This window comes from Dreissena polymorpha, chromosome 3 (assembly GCF_020536995.1).
Source record: "Dreissena polymorpha isolate Duluth1 chromosome 3, UMN_Dpol_1.0, whole genome shotgun sequence".
Classification (NCBI taxonomy): Eukaryota; Metazoa; Mollusca; class Bivalvia; order Myida; family Dreissenidae; genus Dreissena; species Dreissena polymorpha.
Window position 1 is genome coordinate 150,354,687 of NC_068357.1, and position 18,528 is coordinate 150,373,214.

The 18,528-nt window shown below is 33.3% G+C and overlaps 2 protein-coding genes across 5 annotated transcripts in view; both read left to right on the top strand.

The window, feature by feature from the left end:
• The window catches only part of LOC127871974 (uncharacterized), a 341,340-nt gene that overhangs the window by 116,260 nt on the left and 206,552 nt on the right, over positions 1-18,528 (top strand). The window lies entirely within an intron of this gene.
• LOC127871975 (uncharacterized) lies at positions 989-13,279 on the top strand. 2 transcript variants are annotated; one of them, XM_052415295.1, is made up of 3 exons: positions 989-1,120; positions 6,180-7,114; positions 9,405-13,279. In XM_052415295.1, the coding sequence occupies exons 2-3, from the start codon at positions 6,186-6,188 to the stop codon at positions 11,380-11,382; spliced, it is 2,907 nt and encodes a 968-aa protein (XP_052271255.1). In that variant the 5' UTR covers positions 989-1,120; positions 6,180-6,185; the 3' UTR covers positions 11,383-13,279. The 2 variants fall into 2 exon arrangements, with proteins under 2 accessions (XP_052271255.1, XP_052271257.1); XM_052415297.1 differs by lacking the exon at positions 989-1,120 and having other exon boundaries at positions 6,138-7,114.

The following is an 18,528-nucleotide window of genomic DNA, read 5'->3' on the forward strand; positions in this document are numbered from 1 at the left end:
TTTTCAATCGGTCTTTCATGACCCCAATCGGTCTAGGACCAACAAAACCGAAAAAAATATGATCCCTGTTTGTTACAATATTTTAATTTATTATGTTATCAAATAAGTTTGGGATTTTACACGTAAATAATGAGGTCAAAGTATTGCACAATTCTTTATGAAACGCTTATGATGTTATGAGATTATTTGGCAATTGTGAACAAGTTTATGAATTAATCCTAAAAGCTATCTAGTTGTTCTGATATGATTCATGTTACAACTTAAAATACAAATGTGCTGTAAACTAATTTTAACCCTGTATCATGTGATGCAAGATAAAGAAATCAAACTTTGATTGACATAATTTTGTTGATAATTCTCCCACAAAACTGTTCATTTAATAATTTGATGTTTCCCTTCTCAAAATAAAATACACTTTTTAACAAAATACGCTTTAAAAAGTGTATTTTTTCTGCATTTTTACCGAAAAGTGTCTTTTTTCTGCATTTTTTCATAATAAAGTGCACTAAAGTGCATTTTTTCTGTATTTTCATTATCTTTAAGTGTATTTTACTGTACTTTAAGTGTATCTTCTGTAGACAAAGTGCATCTTTTTATGCAATAAGTGCATTTTTTTAATGAAGTGCATTTTTTGTGCATATTAGTGTATCTTCTGATTTGCAAAAAAAATATTCTTTCTGTACAAGTGTACTTTTAGTGCATCTTCATAAAAAAGAGCAAGACTATAGCAAATAACTGAAGTTAAAGGACAGAGATATAGTGTTTAATAGGAGGATTGTACTGAATTCTTTTTTATCTTCACATAATGTTTATGGTCTTATTATTACAATTTGTCTGCTCATAAAATATGTGAATCAGTAGAGCAGCTTTTAAAGGGAAAAGTACAACTAAACAAAGACCTATAGATAAGAAGGATAAGAAACTCTCGTTTTACCTATCGCGTTTTTCTATACTGCCTCCCAGCAGACGTGATTCCGCGAGAGTCAGGTGCGCGTAGTTTGGAGATGCCGGAAATGGAATTAAATCCGCCGTTTATCGCCATTTTGTTTAATCGAGTGCATCATTCTACATCGTATTTTTCTTACATTTAGCTATATATATATTCTCCTGACTTGAATTGGTAAGTATTTGACACATTCTTGTTGATATTTATAATTTCAATGTCTTATTTGCTATTTTTCGCGACCGATTAGACTAACTCTGAGCTGATTTAGAATTAGTTCAATAGCAGTTAAGTTTCCATTGTTTTGATTTCAATTTCTGTCGGTTTCCGGTTAGTCGCCTGTTATGTTAGAATACAACGGAAACAAGAAAGGACATTATATAGGGTTTTTGCGTCATAAATGCTAAAGTGTACGATTTCAAACGCTTTCAATCATGGATGTTTTAAGTCGACGATGTTGTTTTTTTTAGGAATAATTTCGTCATTCGAAAAATTTGTAAGCAAAGGTATTTTGTGTTAGGAGCAGTTTGTTTATTGCTATGATAGTATTATCCATTAAGCTAACCAATATGGTTCATTTCAATACTGTGCACTTTGACAATTGGCAACAAACCTTATAATTTTTATTTTTTTTGTGTCATCTGACATTGTGAGTTTTTTTTAAAGAGTTACTTGTATCAAATGATGAGGTTTCAGAGGTGAGTCGTTTCTGCTGTGTGAAAATTTTAGCCGCTGTTATAAGCTCAATACATGTCTGGTACAAATCGCATTAATGATTAATTTAATAACATTAAATGAATTTAGCAGATATATTGCATGGTGAAAACATATTGTCCAGCGGATGAATTTCTAATTTATTTTAAAGCCGTCATTATGTGCGTTTTTTGTTAAACTTTTTTGTTTCATATATAAAGTATATGAAGCTACATTTTTTCTGCTAAGGCAGATGTTAAGTTAGTGGTACAACATAATAAAGTTTGAAAAAACTTATTTCTTGTTTAGTTCTCAGGCCTTCATGACATAGCAACGGTTCTTTTTGTAAAACTTTTTTGTTAGTCATGCATATTGAATGAAGTAAAAATTATCTGCTAGTAGAGATGGCAAGGTAGTGTTAAAATAGAAAAATAAAAGAAAAAAAGCATTTTTAAGGATTTTAGCTCGATACAAGATGTTGCACGTCGAAAATTTCAAGTGATGAATTTTTCTCTAAATTTTAAAGCCATTATAACATGGCTTTGGTTCTTTTTGTAAAGCTTTTTTGTTTGTCATGCAAATTGTATAAGGTAAAGTTTTTCTGCTAGGGGAGATGTTAGGCTAGTGTTATAACAGAAAAAATGTTTGAAAAAATGCATTTTTAAGGATTTCAAGCTAAATATATTATTTGTATGTTGAGCATATTCAACGGATGAATTTCTTTCTAAATTCTAAGGCTGTGATGACATGGCATTGGCTTTTTTTGTAAAACTTTTTTGTTTCTCATGTAAATTGCATAAAGTTAAGTTTTTCTTCTAGGGGAGATGTTACGTTATTGCTATACCAGAAAAAGTGTTGAAAAATTGCATTTTTTAAGGATTTTAAGCTTAATATATTATATGCATGTTGAGCATATTCAACGGATGAATTTCTTTCTAAATTCAAAGGCCATCATGACATGGCATTGGCTTTTTTTGTAAAACTTTTTTGTTTCTCATGCAAATTGCATAATGTAAAGTTTTTCTGCTAGGGGAGATGTTAGGCTAGTGTTATAACAAAAAAAATGTTTGAAAAAATGCATTTTTAAGGATTTCAAGCTAAAAATATTATTTGCATGTTCAGCATATTCAACGGATGAATTTCTTTCTAAATTCAAAGGCCGTCATGACATGGCATTGGCTTTTTTTGTAAAACTTTTTTGTTTCTCATGCAAATTGCATAAAGTAAAGTTTTTCTGCTAGGGGAGATATTAGGCTAGTGTTATAACAGAAAAAATGTTTGAAAAAAAAGCATTTTTAAGGATTTCAAGCTTATTATATTATATGCATGTTGAACATATTCAACGGATGAATTTCTTTCTAAATTCTAAGGCTGTCATGACATGGTGTTGGCTTTTTTTGTAAAACTTTTTTGTTTCTTATGCAACTTGCATGAAGTAAAGTTTTTCTGCTAGGGAAGATGTTAAGCTAGTGTTATAACAGAAAAAATGCATTTTTAAGATTTTAAGCATAATAAATTATATGGTGCATGTTGAAAATTTTTAACTGATGCATTTCTTTTTAAATTTGAATGCTGTCATTACATGGCCTTGGTTCTTTATATGTAAAACTTTTTTGTTTGTCATGCAAATTGTATGAAATAAAGTTGTTTCTGCTAGGGGATATGAAAAGCTAGTGTTATAACTTATAACAGAAAAATGTTTAAAAAAAATGCATTTAAAGTATTTTTAGCTTTATGCATAATGTTGCATGTCGAAAACTTCAATGGATGAATTTCTTTCTAAATTTGGAGGCTGTCATGACATGGCATATTCACCAGAATCAAAACAAATCTTTTAGGCAAAAGAAAACAACATAACAATTTAAATGTACATTTTTATTTTGTATTAATTCACTTATGAAGCTTGTAACATTTGTACGAAAATCATTATGGTAATTAAACAGCACTGTAAATGACTGTAAAAAGTCACAAGTTGAAACAAAGAACTAGTTGGATGCGATTTTGTTCAACTCTTACTTTCATTTTCCATCTCTAATGACTCAGCTTTATGCTTTACTCATATATACAATGCATGCTTGTTTGATTAAGCCTCTCTTCACACATGCAGACACAGTATGGTTCATGTACATTTGTATATAACTACATGTATGTTGAAACTGTTCTAGCTGTTAAATGATTCTTAAGATGAAAACCTTTTAAACATGCATGTATGCTAAGTAAAAAACAATAATTTCTATATTCAAGATTGTCTCAAAGACTTCAGTCATGTTATAACAGGTAGAATGTATTAAGTATTATAAATGAAAAAGATCAATGCCCACTTTTGTAAGTGAATGACTTGTAACCAATCAGATTTACATTCTAGATAGATAATGGTAGACATGATTATGAATTTATTATATAATTATATACACAGCGAATGTGTTTACTTGTATATATCAAAGATAGTGAACACTAGTTGACTGGGAAGCCAATTGATCTTTCTCTTCAAATTATCGGCAGATGTTTCTATTTTCTTGTAGCCCCTGAGTTCTTGTTAACTGATTTTTGGTTCACATTTAAAGTTTTCAATGCATCTCGCAAGCTAGCTGATGTCTTTTTGTTTTCCTTGGCACTTTGCGCAGTCTGTTTGTTCACAAGTTTTGCCACTGCAAAGCCTCTCACTGTTAAAAAATAGTCTATACAGTCTTCCAAGTAGTGCTCTTTTTCACTCTCTTCATCGTCTTCACTTTCAAAGAGTATGGCACTGTAATGTTTCACCATAAAGGAGTCCATTATATTGTCCATCAGTTCTGTTTTGAGGAATGACTTCGCATGAATTTGGGTGTGATTGACCTGTTTCCGGACCACATTTTCAAATTCTCTCACCATGAAGAAAAAGTCATCACAAGGTTTCTTTAGCCCACCACGGTCTTTATATTTGTACATTGCACTGTACTTCTCAGTAAACGTTTTTTCAGTTGTTCTGCTGACAAGATTTTTGGCCACACTCATTTTTGTGTCACGTGTTGACCTGTTTGTTATTTTCCCATACTTTTTCATGAGCGCCCCAATAATAAACCCACAAATGTAAAATAACACTTTTGTATCATTGTCACTTATGACCTCGCTGGTGGTTTCAAATGATTTCTGTGCAAGACTGGTTAGGCTTGAGAAAATCTCCCCAACAAGTTCCAAACAAAATGCTTGGAGGAAGTCATTTATATCCTTATCACTCAAGTCTGTTGTACCGGCGTCCTTTATGATCAAGGTTAGCTTTGAAATTTCACTAGGTGTTGTTCTGAATGTGTGCAACTTATTGAAGATTTTTTCTCTTTCATTACTTGTGGCTGCACTGGTGTGTTGAAAAGTGTCCTGAATGAATGCACTGAATTCACTGTTAAGATTCACATTATTCCTGCAACACTTAGCAACTTTAGCCTTAGCTGATTCTCCAAAGAGGTTGTGCATGGGTTTTGTTATGATGTTGTTCATACTGATGCTGTATGCCTCATTGAAGACCTTCTTGACATCTTCATTGATAGATGTAGAGGCTTTTGGTTGTTTAGAACCACCTTTCTTGTGCTCGTGCGCTGTAATGAAAAGAAACATATTTATTGTATGCTTTCTGTTGGTTTATAGAGAAATATCAGTGAAATACATGTAAAACTGGTATTTCACTGTTTCTAACAGTGAAAAATAACGATATTTGTCACTGTTTTACTGTGACATGCAGTGTTTTTTTGTCCAATTGGGAAGAGTACCCGTACCGGTCCGATAGGAAAAAATTGAGTTTGATTTCATGCTCCCAAATACTTAAACATTGATAACTAAGTGTTTCCATGCTGTCAATATTATATTTTCCTAGGTTTAAGCCATAGATCTGCATAGGGAAACTACCTAAATGTTGCATTTAAAAAATCATTTTTTTTTCGTAATTTGAAAGTGCAATTTACCGGTACTTTATAAAGAATAAAATCGCTGAAATGAAATCATTTTCAACAAAATGACATCATTTATGACAAAATGACGTTATATATCGAGCGAAATTATCCAGTTAAACTCTTTTAACTCTTTTAAACTCTTTTACAATGTAAATTAATGGTGAAAAAAGCATAAAATAAATATAAAATTTGTTGGATTTGATGGAATATCGATTTCTTTTCACTAGTGATCATAAAAAATACATATTTTATATGAGCACTTGTGAATTAAAATCGATATTCCATCGAATCAACCAAATATCCTCTGAAATATCTGATTTTAGCAGTGAGATTTAATATACTCTGTGAATGATATGGCTTTGCCTAACATTTTGTCTATGGCATGAAATTAATTTTCATTTTAAGTTTTGCGTACGTTTACATAAGTTTTGCGTACGTTTACAGTACACACATACATTATTTATTGTCTAAGCCCTCGTGAAATTATTCCACCGAACATATAACCTCTTCGTTGTGTTATACATGTACTGCTCGTAAAACACTGCTTTGCTCTAAATTATTTCATAAATGAACGTCTTGAATTTTCATGTTTGTATATATAGTTGTTATTTTCATTTCAGATCACCATGCCCAGGAAGAAGAAACAAAACGTGCCTGGTCCTCGTCGAAAATACCACTATGCTAAGCAGGTGACCACTGACAAAAAAGAAGAAAGTACAAACAGGACAAGTGATTCATGTATGTGTAGCGCTGTAAGTCCCACTGAAAAAAGGGATTGTGTTGACATTGGTGTACAGACAGAAGTGTTTAAAGTTGTGGAATCATCAGTTCAAACTGTGTTGGACGTTGTTGATTCATCAGTGCAGACTTTAATCACAACAGTTGATGGCTGTGTGCAAACATTTGAAAGTGAAAGTGACCATGCATATGCGTATTCAGAATGTTCATATGATGATGACGTTATGGAATTTTCTCATTCAATCAATGTGCTAAGTGAATCTGAAGCGGAAAACTATTTTCATTCAATTAATGTGCAGGTTGATAAGGTTGTTGAGGAGTGTGATATTGTCATGGATCATGCATGTACAAATAGTTCAGGGGATAACCTTACATTTCTCAGTGATGATCTTGAAATTACATGTATTGAGATTGAGGTTGATGAAGTACTTTTAGAAAGCCTGTCTTTCAAGGACTTTGCTACAGAAATTAGAGAACACACTAATGACAAGTATACTATTCGTGAAACTGAACGATCTTTAACGTTATTGCAGTTTTATAAAGAAAGTGGGCCAGTCGAATCTGTGAAATTAGCAATTGAGTTCAGTGATGATTTCAAATGTAATGTTTCAGTTCACCGACAGAGCATTCCAAAATCACATCCATTATGGATTGGCTCACCTGAAATATTTCATGACAAAGACAGTGCTTTGAAACTGATTGAAAAGTTGCAAACTTATACTGTGTGTTGTGGAAATCCTGAGCAGGCATATCAGAAACTTGTTCCAGTAGGAGTTGGGCTTACTAACAGTGGTAGCACAGACATAGTTGCATACAGGTATGTACATAAGTGTACTTTTTTCCTATATTATTATTCATCAGCCATATGGAATCAATAAATGCTGATAGCTGGACGGTGACAGATGTTCTTATCTTATACACTGTAACTCCAATATAAAGCGCTCCGTTATAACGCTGAATCCATTATAACGCGGAGGGTGCTTGGATCCCATTTTTTCTCCAACCTTCCATTTGATTTCTGATTCAAATCCGTATTATGCAACTTCATGTATTTTCAGACAATTCAAAGATGGCGGCAATCACAGTCATGTTGATTGCTTTATTCAACCGTCCGTTGAACCGATTATAATCGCCTCGAGGTTAAACAACACCGACAGCTAATTGGTGTTAATCTGTTGTTTAATGTCAATAAAGGTGTGAAAAACTCGCGTGTCAGTGTTTATTACATGTATTCCTCATCAGAGTGGTTCAGTGCGATAATTTCCATAAGTTAAGTGCAAGCGGGATAGTTATACAATTCAAATAATTCAAAACGATTGAAACATTCTTACTTTGATATGGTTGCAGTTTGACTATATTAAATGAGCGGCTGTGAAATATACTGCCTACTGTATAAAACAACTTTTTCTGTCATTCCATTATCATTCTAGTATTATGTCATTTAATCTTTCAGTTCGTGTATACGAAATTAAATAATGCAGACGATTTATTTACATGCGAATGCAGTGTACCGGCAATTGTTAACAGAGTTTCACTTTTATTTTCGCGCGGTATCAAAAAGTCTCCGGGAAACACGTTTTTGCATGCGTATGACGCAATAAAACAATTTTTTGTACACGAGTGGTATTGCATTCAATCTAAATTTTAAGTCGCTCGTCCAATGAAAGCTCTGCCCCATAATGCACTGTACTCTTAACACTTCTGAAAATGGCATATATGCGTACGGTTGTGTTTACGAATTTCTTAAACATATATCGTCATTAATGTTCAAGATTATTTTTTTAAGTGATGTTGCAATTTTATTGGATTATCGGATAAATGTGCACATACGAAAAGCGGTATGTATACTGTTATCGATACGATTTGGTTTATATGCATGTATTCGCGTCAACACAGCATCGCAATATACATGACCAATATTATAGGCTATTCTATACCTGTTTTTTTATAGCGCCCTGCAGTAAATGAGCTCAAAACCTATAACGCGGATCCGTTATAACGCTGTTTCGCGGCTTGGACCCCATTGACCGCGCTATATTGGAGTTATAGTGTAGATATATGCTGATAAGCTGGACGGTGACAGATGTTCTTGTCTTAAAGATATACATCTAAAGGAAAAAACAAGTTTTTTAGAAGGATAATGTTCTTTGAACAAAAACCCTTGTCTTTTAACCTCTTTTTAAAATAGAAAACCATAGCATGAAAATATAAAGTTAAAATTTGGGAGATTCTAAATAGGTATTTGTGGGAAAAAATCTCATCGTGCCAATTTTGCTTGAATCAGTGTCAAATTTAGCCTCCAATTTCAGAAAGTTGAGGAATTCCAAATTATCCAGTAATCTTCTGCAGTTGCTACAAGTTAAAACATTGTATTATGAAATTCCTAGCACTAAAAAGTGTTGTTTTAACCCTTTGCATGCTGGGAAATATGTTGTATGCTAAAATGTCGTCTGAAGAATTTCTAAAATTAGCATTTTCTTCGATTTTTTCAAAGAATACTATTAGAATAGCAAACAGTTTGGATCCAGATGAGACGCAACATTCTGTGGCGTCTTATCTGGATCCAAACTGTTTGCAAAGGCCTTAAAAATTCGGTTCCGGCACTGAAGGAGTTAATACATTTTCGCGATGTTGATACCGAAAAAAAGACATTTTAAATGACATATAACTCCGCCCAGGAAGTTTTGATTAAAATATTCCATCAAACATTTAGAAAATAATTCAAATTAATAATTATAATAAAGCGACAACATTACAAACATTGGCATATTAAATATTTGTTTCTTCTGATGAAACCAAAATTAAGTGTGAAAAGTTATAACTGTCATACTGACGCCAATCAAGATATATTATTATGTAAACAAAAGTAATTGCAGGCCAAGAGTGTCTCTTTGATTTTGTCAATTTTCATGCAAAATCAACATAAGAATTATTCAATAGGATCCATGGGGACACTATTAACCCAGAATTGCCAGTGCCATTCCCGCATTTGCCAATCAGATTTTATTGTTTACTTTGCATAAACTTCGACAAAAATCAATTTATTTCTTAATTAAATATGCATATAGTAAAATAGAATTTTCGAAAATGTTTTATTTATTTTTCAGGGAAGGAGACTTTGGAGCCGTGACATCTGTGGGTACACGTTATTCGTCAACTATCAGGTCATCATCGTGTGAATTGTTAACACCAAGAAAACTAAATTGCATCAAATGCAAAAATTACAGTTATGCACTTGTGAAAAGGAAAAAGCGCTTGGATAATAGAATAATTCATCCTAGGAAATTCAGCCATTCCAGCTTTAAACACTCAGATATGACCCGGGATGAATTGTGCCTTAAACTAAAGGAGCAAAAAGGAGAAATTAGTGACTTAACAAATACTGTATGGAAATTAAAAAGACAATATGAGAATTCGATAAAGAAGGAGGGTGTTTCAGTTAAGGAGCATGAAAGTTTGGAATTAAGCTCGTTAATGGATTCCTGTAGTGAACAATTTAAGCGTGGCTTCCCAGATAGTAATTCACGACAAAGGCTTTTCTGGGAACAACAGGAGCTTTACGCAAACAAACCAGACAAACGTGGTATGCGGTGGCATCCAATGATCATAAGATGGTGCCTTTTTCTTCGCCAAAAGTCACAGGCAGCTTACGATGCAATTTCTGAATCTGGATTTATAAAGTTACCATCATCCCGGACCCTTTATGACTACAGTCATTTTTTGAACAGTGACTTAGGATTTCAGAAAGATGCGTTTGAATTGGCCAAGAAAGAGGCAGAGAAGAATGGACTGTTTGATGTAGAATGGAGAAGATATGTTGGACTGCTGTTTGATGAGGTGAAGATTCACGAAGATTTGGTATATGACAAACACACGGGGGAATTGGTTGGCTATTGTAATTTGGGTGACATAGCCAACCAGATGATGAAGTTTGACACGGCACAAAAAGAGACAGGTGCACAATCTTTAGCAAAGCAAGTTTTGGTGGTGATGTTGAGAAGTGTATATGGGAATATGTGCTATCCACTGTGTGCCTTTGCAACAAACACCATTACTTCTGACTTTCTCTATCCCTTGATTTGGCAAACTGTTGATGCTGTACAAACTGGTCTTAAATTAAGAGTGCTGTTTTTTACGTGTGATGGTGCTAGTCCCAACCGACGATTTTTCCATTTGCACCGTGTAGGAAATGAGGAACTTGTATTTAGAACAGTAAATCCAAATGAACCAGACCATTACATTTATTTCATATCAGATGTACCCCATTTAGTTAAAACCCTCAGAAACAACCTGAGTAATTCGTATTCGCATAACAAGTCTAGGACCTTATGGCGCAATGGAAAAGACATCTCTTGGATGCATGTGGTGCGTCTCTTTGAAGAGCACTGTGAAACCAGTTTATATAATGCCTGCCCAAGATTGACAAGGAAACATGTTTACCTTCAGTCATTCAACTACATGAAGGTAAATTTGGCAGCGCAGGTTCTGAGCTCATCGGTGGCAAATGCCATGCAGGACCTTTGTGGTCCCGAGACTGAGGAAACCGTTCTTTTTTTGAAAACTTTTGATAAGTTTTTTGACTGTTTGAATGTGAGAAGTGTTTGGGAAGGGCGGAACTCGAGGAACCCAAACATGAACCCATACCGTGATCGTGACGACCCCAGGCTTGAATTTTTGACAGTGGAGGTAATAACATATTTGAATGATTGGGAGCAACAAGTTAACAACAGACGCGGACCATTCACAAAGACCCAAAGAGCAAATATGCTACTAAGCTATCAAACATTAGAAGGTATTAAATTAGCTATACACGCTATTAGCAGTTGTGTTAAATTTTTGTTGGAAGAAGGGGCAGATTATGTTCTGACAAATCGCTTCAACCAGGACCCCCTAGAGCAACATTTTGGGCACTATAGGTTAAAGTGTGGTTCAAATAGAAATCCCTCTGTCTATGAAGTACGCAATGTGTTGCGAACAATTCGAGCCGTCAATTCACAGGCAATAGGCACCAAACGAGGAAATACTCAGCGTGACCCTGTTGATGTGCAAACAATAGACAATGCCAAAATCTCACGGAGAAAATAACTTTTTGTTATAGGTAGTAGATAAGGACTTCATGAGATTGAACAATCGAGCATGTTCTTCATTTATCCAAATTGCTTTCTAAAATGAACATTACTTGAAAATAAAATTAATCATACTGTAAAATTTTCTTCAGATCCATGATGTATATATGTCCTGCATATGTCAAATCAAAGTGATTTCTACTTCTAGGGAAAAGCATGTAGACTATAAATTGCAAGTAATTCTGATCCAGAGCAGTACTTATCTTAAACAATTTTCAGATTAACAGAAACGTTTAATCCTGTTCATACTTCAATTGCGTGACTATGTTTGTGTTGTGAATGTCAACATGTACATTATAATTTTCTTTGAAATATCTGTATCAAATTGATATTTTTATCACACCAAGCATAAGTCTCCCATTGGGTATTGAGCACTGAACATGAGAGTAACATTAAGGAATAGGTGCTTTTAATGTAGATTTTTACTAAATTTCAATCATTCCCAATTTCAGTGAAGAAAACATGTCCATTTTCCCTATTATAGCAATAATTGCGCTTATAATATGAATTTATTTTGATGTCAGAGCTTAAATTGCTGCTTTACATTCCATATCTTGTGTTGGTTGACTAGGTAAAAAGTAAAGGTAAATGTGACCTCTCTGTTCTGTTCTGCTGAAACTTTCAAAGTTCATGATTTATGAATAAGCATATCTATGCGCTGTAAGATGCAGTTTGAAAAATATCTGTATCAGACTCTTTTAGAAATAAAAATCTGAAATTTGAAAATTGTACAGCATTTAATAAAAAGGTTAACCGATAAAAAAAATTATAAGAGTATTTCTTTGTGTGGTGCTAGTCTCAATGAGTTATTTATAAATTGTACATATCCTAAATGAAGATACACGTATATTTTGATTCACAGATGAAATTTCAATTGTCGAAATATACTGCCTAAATATCTATCGGTTTGTTTGGTAACATTTGATCTTTTTGTGTGGAGAATTTTGCCTATGAAATTATTATTTTTTAAATCTGTCCGCAAACAGTTTCCCATCCCGTTGATATGTATTTATGTAATTGTTTTGTTGTAAACTAAATTTAGATAAAATGTATAGAGGATATTACATGAGTGTTCTTTCATATTTAATTTATAATTTGGATAAAAGGATAAATTGCGAGGCTTTGCGGAGCTTTTTATCATTTTATTCGACAAGTATAATAAATTCCATGTGAAAAGACGGGAATGTAATATTCTTTCTATATCACGTCACTTTTATTACTGAAACTTCGACATATCGTGCTTTTTTGCCCTATATAAACGCAGCAAATGCCAAAAATGTCCATACGCTAAAACAATGTAACGTCAAAATTTTTATTACACTAGTGAAATATGAAAAATATGTAATGACTTTATTCCACTCCTGCGAGTCAAACGTGATAAGTATAATTATTATGTTGTAATCTGATTTTAAAATATATTATGTATAGAATTACTTTGTTGTTATCTAAATGTTATTTTATGTATATAGTATTCTATATGTAGTTTGCATTGCATGTAGAATAGTATCTATAGTTTATATGTGTCACGTTCTGAGAAAACTGTGCATAATACCTGTGCGTAAAGCGTTATCCCAGATTAGCATGTGCGGTCCTAACAGGCTAATCGGGGACGACACTGTACGCCTTATTAAGATTTTTGGTAAGAAGGGACTTTCTTTTAACAAAAAATACCATAAAAGCTGAAGTGTCGTCCCTGATTAGCCTGTGCGGACTGCAAAGGCTGATCTGGGATGACACTTTACGCACATGCATTAAGCTCAGTTTTCTCAGAACAAGGCTCATTTCTATCTCTTACAAATTTATTACTGTTCATACTCATGATAATATAAAAGAAAAATAAAATTATGTTCTCCTGACTACTGTGTTGTTCACTTTAAAGTATTAAACTGAAGACAGCACTCATACTTAATAGCTAAATGGACCTTTTGAAACTAGCAAGGTTTTCTTATTACTATTGTAGGCGAAAGACATACATCCATTATTAAAATTAAACACAGCAAAGAACATATATTTCAAGAAATTATTTCTCATTACATACCTTTCAAGTTTATATCATGTTTCTTTGTAACATGACCACGGAACCCTGCGACAGTCTTGTATTCACGTGAACACTCTGGACAAACATAAATGTCAGAACATTTCTCAACACTTGAACTAGACTTAGAGACACTAGATATATTAACATTCTCTTCGTCGTTTGTATAATCGCCTAAAAGATCGTCAAGATCAATATCACTCTCCCATGATAAAAAGTTCGGATCTTTTTTACGTGACATAATTACAGCTCACAAAATTTAATTTAAATCCAAACAACAATTTTTATCACCGATTTCAGTTAGACAAGAACAACAAATGGAAGGCGTATGTAAAATATCATTCTTAATATAATGTTATGATTTACGAATGTAGAGTTGTACCTATTGAGACCAATTACAAACAGCGGTAATTAAATGCGTGAGAATCTTTAATATGTATTAAATGAAATTAAAATAATTAAAATATAATCTGCTTGATGTTGCGGTTATGAAAAACAACACAACAAAACATGCGTGAATTGTTTGTAACAAGTAAAAAGTCTCATCAAAGACATAATATGAGCGGCTGAATCGGCAAATTTTAGCCGATAATTAACACTTGTTTACCAACACACACAACAAATACACAAAGCATCTTAAACATTTTATTTGTAACAAACAATCTCAACTTCAAACAATTATTTTAACAACACAACGTGATAATCGCCTGAAAATAATTCTTTAAGTAATTTTTTTAACCGACATCGGCGAAGCGAGATCGGTTTCCATACACGCGCGGCCATTTTGAAAGGTACGCGCTTGTAGCTAACCACGTGACCCCGCCGCAAGATTATTGCGAGAAAGCGCGAGGTTTCCTATCCTGTGTATTATAGGTCTTTGAACTAAATCAGGCTGTGGGTAAATAATTTAAAATATTGAAAGTGTCAAAAAAATTATGTGGGCTTGCCATAATCAATTATATCTCCACAACATAAAAAACAAGTATTTGAACTTTCTTACACTGATATTTAACCCCAATTCAATTAATGTCTACCACATTGACTATTAACATACATTTTAAAAGACAATTTAAATAATATTTATAATATTATATTTATTTCCTAACACCATTCAGTATGTTATATTGAAATATTCACAATTAAATATAATATGCTAAGTGTGCTGTGTATTATTCAATAAATATCAGATAAGATCAGGATCAGATAAGAGATCAATTAGCATCATAAACACAAATCCCTATCAGTGCTCCATCTAGCCAAAACAAAGGGGTGTTTATAGAATTTTGATTGGTTCTGGGACCATCTATTTGAAAACAAACCACTTTTGATTGGTTGGAGCACAGCAAGTTATTTGGAGCACAGGAAGTTATTTTTGTAAACAATTTGGTTTCAGCAACTTAAATTGAGCTAAATTTTTAGGTATAATTCAGCAACATTAATTCTAGTGTCAAATGTCTTGAAATTCTTTCAGCACATGAACTATTGTGTGATGAAAACAATGTGTATTTACTACAATGTGTAAATCAACAATAAGTTTGTTGCAAAGAAGATTCAAAGTGGGTGGTTAAAGTGATCAACAACTGCCGTTTTTGTTTTTTTGGAATGCTGAAGAACAGCTGTAACAGGTTTGTATTTTCATTTCTGCATCTCTTTTTAATTAAATTAATTATGATCATTATCATATTTATGTATTGTCACTGGGAAATGTAACTGGATGAGTAAATGTAATGCAATTTTAAGGAAAAAAACACAATTATTATGGCTGTATTTTATGGTTATTGTCATCTTAAAATTTATTTATACCTATTTCTTGTCATTAATGAACAGATTTCTTTCCCCCATATTTAATCAGAACTTTAATATTTTATATTTGAAGGTTAAACCCCAAGGTGAAATTTACATTGATCGGAAGATCCATTGGACAGAATGTGCATCATCGCCTGCCAAAAAAGGGAGCCAAAAGGGGACTACCTGATGTATGGACATGTATACCAGGTTTTACCCTGCACGAGCAGGCCAACTTGAGGGGAACAGGAGTGGGAAACCGTGCCCTGTAGCTTGTCCTTGACCAAGAAAAGATGGATTTGTTGAGAGGTAAAACTATATAATAAAGGTTATTGCAATTCAAAGACGTCACACTTCCGGCCAATCCACACAGCCAAAGGAGACCACATATATTAGTACATTTATTAACAGTATTTTCTATCAAACGTAATTTCTTTAAATTATTTATGAAAAGCGTTAAGTCACATGTGATCACAAGATTAAAATTACAAAAATAAACAAACAAAAACAACAAGCCAACAAACTTGTTTTGATTTAAATTTATGATATTTATACCAACTGTTGAACAAGATTACCATAACATCAATATTTAACACTTACATTATAAAATATCTTTCAGGACCTGATCTCAAATGAGATCATGCACGAGAAGGGCCTCGCAGACCATGACAGTAGTATTCAGACCTGATCAGCTGGTGAAGTGCTCTATAAAGGGTTGTTTATGAATGCATTCTTTGTAAGGAACAGTTTATAACAACAAATATAGTGACAGGGGCTAAGCTGCTAAATATTGTCAGCATGTATGCAGTGATTTTCTTTGGAAATTCAAAACAACCTGTACGTACTGGCTCTCAGAAGGGCATGTTTTAGCGCAATAATGAACAAAAAAAGGAAGATCTTAAAAATAAGGTATAGATTTATATAAATTTCATGAATACTGTTCATTTATCATATATTAGGATCCAGAATATGATTGAATTAAATGTGCTGCTTTTGTCCATATTAAAAAGGGATTTGGAATGAATGTAATATATACAAGAAATATCTTTAAAAAAGATATACGGCGTAAATAGTTTAATGAATGAGATCAAGTATAGCGAATGTCTTTTTCTGTGCAGTTCTTAGCTGCATCACACGCAGTACGGGATGTTACGGGGAGTTTTCGCGGCTTATTTTACATTATAACATATTGCTGGTCATAAACCTATAGATACAAAACAGAAAACCAAAAGAAGAATGGAAGTGAAATTTAAACATATGAGTCAACCGGCCACACGAGAAGTATCCGTATTTATAGGCGCGTTCTTCGAACAAACCTGTTTTAGTGGTTTGTCGGGCATTGCTATTTGATTCGATTATTAACAGTATCAATTATCATCGTGCTAATGCTTAAAGTGATATTATGGGCATTTTGCACTGTTGAATTGAGCTGAAAAGAATTAACAGGTCAAAATAGTTAGTTAAAATGTGGTTACTGATTAATTATCTGCAACTCACCTTGCTACCAGTTGTTTATAAAAATATATTTTATATTCGATATTCTTACGTGACCCACCCAGTCCTGTAAGCTGAAATGATCCGTAAAACAATTTCGTGTCTTTGTGTCGTATGAACAAATCTGCACTAAAACTAAATTTAGGTTCAACTCGTAAACGCATGATCAGTTGTCAAACGAAAGTACGGTTGATATTCAAATGCATTATTTTTCTCTTTCTGGTATATTGTTTTAGTATGATGATGCTGCATTAGGCCTAAATTAAAATTGAGTTTGTTTGCCCTTTACCGACCGACCCACTTTTTACCCCCCGACCCAAAAAATTTTATTGCGATTTCTGAAAACGTATTTTTTTTATTTTCGTTTTTTTTTCGACGATCATAAAAGAGCCGACAGCAATATTTATTCGTGCGCGTATTTATATCCCTGTCTATTATTATCGCCCCTGACCGATCTAGGTCACTCCGATGGTTGGAATTTCATACGCCACAATATAGGCAGTAATGCAAGCGTCTATAACCAGCATCGCGATCGGCGGTGTTCCGTGAAAATGACCGAACGACATCATACTTAACTATTGGTTCGCGAAGTAGTCGGACATATACGAGTTTACGTTCGTTGTACACATGCTGTTAACATGATCTAAGACGGCGGACAATGAAAAGAAATAACGATGCTCAGCGAGGACAAATGACTATCGAATTTACGACGGACATCATATAAATAGTATGGATTAATGAAAAGAGCGTGTCATTCTACGATGGAGCATACGTTTTAGATACAAATAAAACTCTCTTCTTTTTTTGGAAATGTATGAACTGAATATCACAGAACAAGTGTTTGAAAATTGGAATGCAGTCTACTCGCAAGGAAAAATACATCTAACAGTTACAGGATTATTGTTCGAAAATGCAAAATAAAAGACAAACATGATTTGATTTATATGCAAGTGGATCTGTGTTTAATCAGATTCATGTGCATATTCTGCTTTATTATGTTTGCCACACTAAACAGTTTACTGTAATGGCATGTTAGTGAAATGGATATGTAAAGGTAAACTTATTTAAAATATTAATGTCTCTTAGCTAAATACATCGACAACACTCAAGTATATATGTTTAAAGCGTTAAAATATCCACAAACTGAATCTAACACCCTTAATTTATTTCCCAAAATCAAGTTTTCATGCTTATGTTAGTTGCAATAATACAACTCCCAGCTATTGACCCTCTGAGCTGTAAGTATGTACTCATAAAGCTCAGAGCATTCAAGAAGAAATAATGCTTTATAATAATGTTCAGTTTGCCCTTTTATGAATTTACTTTGCCATGACGAGACTATGCACTAACCGGTCAAACACTTAAAATTGAGGCCTGTAAAAATTTCAACTGGCCTGTGAATTGTTTCTCCTGGTAGGCAAGTCTGGCCTGTAAAATGTGACGGTCTTTCGCCATGTCTGAATTTTTCCATTAAAGGCTTTGGGCTGTCTTTCTACACTCCTTCAACGCTTGTTGCATGCTAATTAAGCGCAATTTAAGGGAAAGGTTTAAGTTAAAAATAAAAGCTGTCTGGCTGTTAAATAATTACAAATGCATTTGAGCAATTAACATCATATAATGAACAAATATTTAATGTAATAACACACAAACATGCATTTGATATTAATATATGCAAGAAACAGCAAACAAGATAATGTTAAGCTACATAGGGCTTCGTACACTGCAACAGTGCTTTAATAACAGTGTTTTAAATATTTATAGACTATTAGTGTATAAAAAATATAATTTCTC

Bases quoted from the DNA above. Each gene is read 5' to 3' on its own strand.
- LOC127871975 (XM_052415295.1), top strand. From the start codon at position 6,186: ATGCCCAGGAAGAAGAAACAAAACGTGCCTGGTCCTCGTCGAAAATAC. The intron at 7,115-9,404 runs GTATGTACATAA...TTTATTTTTCAG, and splicing joins ACAGACATAGTTGCATACAG to GGAAGGAGACTTTGGAGCCG.